Source organism: Mus caroli, chromosome 4 (assembly GCF_900094665.2).
Source record: "Mus caroli chromosome 4, CAROLI_EIJ_v1.1, whole genome shotgun sequence".
NCBI classification, from domain to species: domain Eukaryota; kingdom Metazoa; phylum Chordata; class Mammalia; order Rodentia; family Muridae; genus Mus; species Mus caroli.
In genome coordinates this window covers 130,635,567-130,640,479 of record NC_034573.1, presented here as the reverse complement: position 1 = coordinate 130,640,479, position 4,913 = coordinate 130,635,567, and the positions used below count along the sequence as shown (strand labels likewise).

The 4,913-nt window shown below is 51.4% G+C and overlaps 1 protein-coding gene across 2 annotated transcripts in view; it reads right to left on the bottom strand.

Annotated features, from left to right (window-relative positions):
- Positions 1-4,087, bottom strand: part of Sdhb (succinate dehydrogenase complex iron sulfur subunit B) — a 17,742-nt gene extending 13,655 nt beyond the window's left edge. For both annotated transcript variants that reach the window (XM_021160812.1, XM_021160814.2), the window contains exon 1: positions 3,889-4,087. In XM_021160812.1, coding sequence (XP_021016471.1) covers positions 3,889-3,960 — 72 coding nt within the window. In that variant the 5' untranslated portion in view covers positions 3,961-4,087. The remainder of the gene's footprint in view (positions 1-3,888) is intronic.
- Positions 4,088-4,913: the final 826 nt, after the last annotated feature.

Here is a 4,913-nt window from a genome sequence, read left to right as displayed (position 1 = left end):
TTTTTGTTTTTTGAGACAGGGTTTCCCTGTGTAGCCCTGGCTGTCCTGGAATTCACTCTGTAGACCAGGCTGGCCTCGAACTCAGAAATCCACCTGCCTCTGCCTCCCAAGTGCTGGGATTAAAAGTATGTACCACCACTGCCCAGTATTAAGTATTTTTAAAGAATCCCAACATGACAGCTGGGGTGGTGGTTCATCCCTTTAATCCCAGCACTTGGGAGACAGAGGCAAGTGGATCTCTTGAGTTTGAGGCCAGCTTGATCTATGGAGCAAGTTCCAGGACAGCCAGGGCTACACAGAAAAACCTTGTCTAAAAAACAAAAAACCACAACAAAAAACACAAAAACAAAAAAACCCAACCCAAACCAAACCAAAAACCTAACATGGTAACATTTTCAAACTGGCACAGGACTGTAATCCCAACACTTGGGAGGTGAAGGCAGGATCATGCAGTTGAGGCCAGAGGAGGCTGAGACCATGCATTTAAAAAGAAAGCACTCCTCCCAAACCCAGTGAAAGCTCACACTGAGAAAATCTGGTGAAGAAAACAAGATGAAGAATATCTGAACACAAATTAAATTAGGGAGCAAACAAGTTCGGCTGTGTTCCACTTCGTCTCAGCAAAACCAAGTCTCTGCCATGTGAGTCAGACAGCCGGGGACAATGGCCCTGAGATGATGGCCATGAAGCCCCATCCTCCTGCCTCTGCACCCCCATGCTGGGTCAGCAGGGATAACCTACAATGCCTGGTTTATGCAGGTGCTGGGGATGATACAGACACATTCTACGCCCTCTTCTGGACTCTCCAGGTAATTACACACCACATGCATCTGTATTGTGATTCTTCCCTAATGGATGTTGTGTAGCATCGTGCACACTGACATCGGATGCAGAACAGCAGCTCACAGGAACCTCAGTGCTGCCCAGTGTTAGGAAGGGGAATATGAGTAACCCCTTGAGAAGCCTGTGTCCCCTCGAGGCTTTTGCCCTCTCCGCTAACGTGTGTGCCTAAATCTATATTAAAACTTTTGTTTGAAACAAAACCATATTTATTCGGATTGTGTGCATGATGTCAGAGGTGAGGATGCGCTCGTATGGAGGGCGGAAGAGCACTCTGCAGTAGGGTCCCTCCTCCTGCCTTCATGTGGGCTCTGGGGGCGGGGCTCTGCTCATCAGGCCTGACCAATATGCACAGAGTCATCTCCTTGGCTTTTCCTAATAAACTTTTGCTTTAAAAAAAAAAAAAAAAAGACTGTGTAGACAGGGAGATGGGCCAAAGTGTGAGACTTCCTTCTCTCCCTCCCTCCTTGTCCAGCAACTTATGTGCCAAGTTCCCCATGGGAGTGGAGACTGAACACATCTGCAGCTCAATCTATGACTCTAGTGAGCGTGCTATGTGGGAAAGAACATTTCTAGACAATCTGCGAGGAGACGAACTTCCTCTAGCTTCCTCAGGGGCGGGCCTGAAGCTAGACAGATGACACAGCCACCAAGAGGGAAGGGCGAAGGCAGGAAGGCAAAGGCAGCGTGAAGCCAAACCCACACAGACTCAAGGGGCAAGCTTGTATCTGAAGTGTGTTAGTGTGTTTGCTTCCAATCCAGCCCCGTTACCTTTGAGCTGTGTGTTCTTTAGAGAATCTCTTAGCCAGTCTGGTCCCACTTCCCCCTTTGCAAAGGGGAGGGTGGAGCCCATACCTACTTCACAAGCAAGCCAAACTGCTGGCACAGCTCAGGAAATGATCTGTGCTTTTCAACACTGGCTTATATATGTATTTGTATTGTTCTGACTGCAGGCGGGCATTCCAGGCGTCTGGCCTCCTGGAGTTCATAGTCCAGACGGAGAAATAAGGATGCTCCTGGTAGTTAACCTAGTGCAGCTAAACACCCACAGGCAGGACTGCAGTCCAGAGGTGCACATCACAGGACTGAGAACCAGAACCCACACCAAGCTGAGGATGGAGCTGTTTGAGCACAAATATACATTCCCACAGACAGGAGGCCTCTCTCACTCTTACTGCCCTGGAAAGTAGGCAAAGGTCTCTCCTGAAATCCTACCAGAGTCCGACCTTTGAAGCCAGCCTCTTCTACACTTAGAAAGCCCAGCCTGAGCCTGAGAAGTCACTCCTTACAGCAGGGCTCTTACAACTCAACTGCTGCCTCAGCAACGAGGAAAGAGGCTGAGGAACAAGGTCACCGAGAACCATTAACTGGACAACCTATCATGTGGTCCCTCCCCCAGACCGACACACCCCCTTTGTTTAGTCACTGATTGCTGTAGCTCTTCAGCTAGGGGTGGGGCCTTGTGAAATTTCTCCCATTCCCCTCTGCTCAGACTGGTGTTGGGATTATTCATCCCATGTTCTCAGCCCTAAACGCGTCATGCATAAGGAACACTAAAGGCACTTAAGAGATTGTGTATGTATATATTTAGCAATGATAATTAAAGAAGTCATGAGTGTGAAAGGGAGGGGAGGCATGGGAGGAGAGAGGGGGTGGAAATTATTTAAATACAGTACTCACGCATGACATTCTCAACAACAAAAACAGAATCATTAACTGAATCTCTGGGACATCAGCCTGAGGTTCTGGTAAGGCACTGTCTGTTTTTGTTGAGACAGGGTCCCAAGTAGCCCAGGTTGGCCTTGGACTCCGTGTAGGGCTGAGGATGTCCTTAAACTCCTGATCTTGCTGCATCAGCCTTTGGAGTGTTGGTATGATGGGTGTGCATGCAAAGGGATGCACAAGTCGGGTGGTGGTGGTGGCTCACACCTTTAATCCCAGCACCCAGAAGGCTGAAGCCGGAGAATCTCTGAGTTCCAGGCCAGCCAGGGTTGCATAACGAAAAGTCAAAAACCTAACCAAAACAACACTAAAATTATCGCAGGGTGGAGGTTCGTCTTAGCACTTTGGAAGGAGCAGAGTTCAGTTCCCTGCACGCACACGGCAGCTGATAACCACCTGTAACTCCAGTCCAGGAAACTCTCTTCTCCACGGGCACATGGTGCCTATAATGAAAGCACACACTCATACACTCACACACACACAAAATCTAAAAAAAAAAAAAAACCAACAAAACTCCCCAAAACAAAATGGGAGTTCCTGTTGTCCGCCCGTGAAGGACTATCCAGGAGCCCAGAGGAGGACTGAATGGTATCTGTAAAGCTATAAGTAAGGAGAGGCAGTTTCTCTTGCCTTTCTAAATGCTTTTACTGTGCAGCTCCCGAGGATACAGGGCGTGTGGCAGACCTATGACAGAGCTATTACAGTAGTATTAACAAAAGCAGCTCCAGGCTCTGCCTGTCACCCCATGCCAGCGGTATGAGATCAGTGCCGCTACACACCCCTGAAGAAGCAACGCTTTAGGGAACCGGGTCTTGCCTGCAGACTTCCACAGTCCGGATCTTTCAAGGGGTCGGGGTCGCTTTCTTTCATGTCTCCCTACCTCTGCGGGTCAAGTGCATTGCCCTCCAGAGTCCACCGCCCTCCGACCTGACCGATCCAGACCAGCCTAACCTGGAGGTGCGACCTGGCCTCCCGGGTCCCACCCCAGACACCCCGCAGGCCTCCCTTTCACACAAGCCTGGCGGAGTACAACTAGCAGGATTTGATTCTGGGTCCCGACCACAGGTCGCTCATCCTATGACCTTGACCTCTCCCTGACCTCTGTCTTTCCGTTCTCTCTTCCAACCTCCTCCCGGCCGCGCCTCTCTCTCCGGCGATGGAGAAGCGCGGGATGGTTGTCGGAAAGGATGCTCAGGAGCAGGATGCCGGGATAAGTCCTACCCCGAGGCCTGGACCCGGGCTCCTTCCGCCTCTCCGCGGCCTCTCTACCCAGGCAGCCTTGGTGACAGGCACGGCTCCCCTCTGAACCACGGCTCCCGGGCTCACCTGCAGGCCGAATCTGCCCAGAACGGCAGCCGGGAAGCCGCGCTTCAAGGAGACCCCGACCGTCGCCGCCATTTTGGCTTCTGACGTCAGCCCCACCCCTTCCCCTCCGGCATCCCGTCGAACACCGCGGTGGGAAGCCGGCCTCTCACCCTGAGGACCGCTAGCCGCCTAAGCGCCAACGAGTGGAAGGCCGCTTCCGGTTTCCCGGAGCCAATGCACAGGAAGTGCGCGTGTGCAGCAGCGGCCCGTAGGGCGCATGCCCACTGGGCTTCTTATGTTCCTAAGGTGACCTCTCGAGTCTAAGGGGCGGGAGAGGGGAGGGTTGCGTGGAGGGGCGGGGCTTTCCTATTCGGCTGGTGGCTGTGATTTTTAAACCCCTCTCTACTTGCAGTGCTGTCTGTCAATCACCTGTGACTCTTTTTTTTTTTTTTTTTTTTTTTTTTTTGGTTTTTTGAGACAGGGTTTCTCTGTGTAGCCCTAGCTGTCCTGGCACTCACTTTGCCTCGAACTCAGAAATCCGCCAATCCGCCTGCCTCTGCCTCCCGAGTGCTGGGATTAAAGGCGTGCGCCACCACGCCCGGCTCCTTTTTTTTTTTTTTTTTTTTTTGGTTCACCTGTGACTCTTGTCTGGTCAGCTTTGTGCTAAATCTAGAGAACCCGTCAGTTCCTACCTGATTGGGACAGTTGTCAAGTGACTGAAGTGATCATAAAGATGAACGTCACATAGGTACAGAAGTTGCATGCCAGGCATATGGAGACAGTAGGAGAACCAAGCTCACCCTCCGCTACTTAATGAGGTCGAGTCCATCTGGGATACTTGAGACCTTGCCTCAAAACACACAAAACCAAAACCAAAGCAGCCAGATAGGGTACTTAGTATGTGGCTGGTGCCAGCCTCTGGGATGCTGTGGTAAGTGAGCGAGCTGCTCACCTAATTCCTCTCTGTTTAGCTCTGGCTGTCCTGGAACTCACTTTGTAGACCAGGCTGGCCTCGAACTCAGAAATCCCCCTGCCTCTGCCTCCCA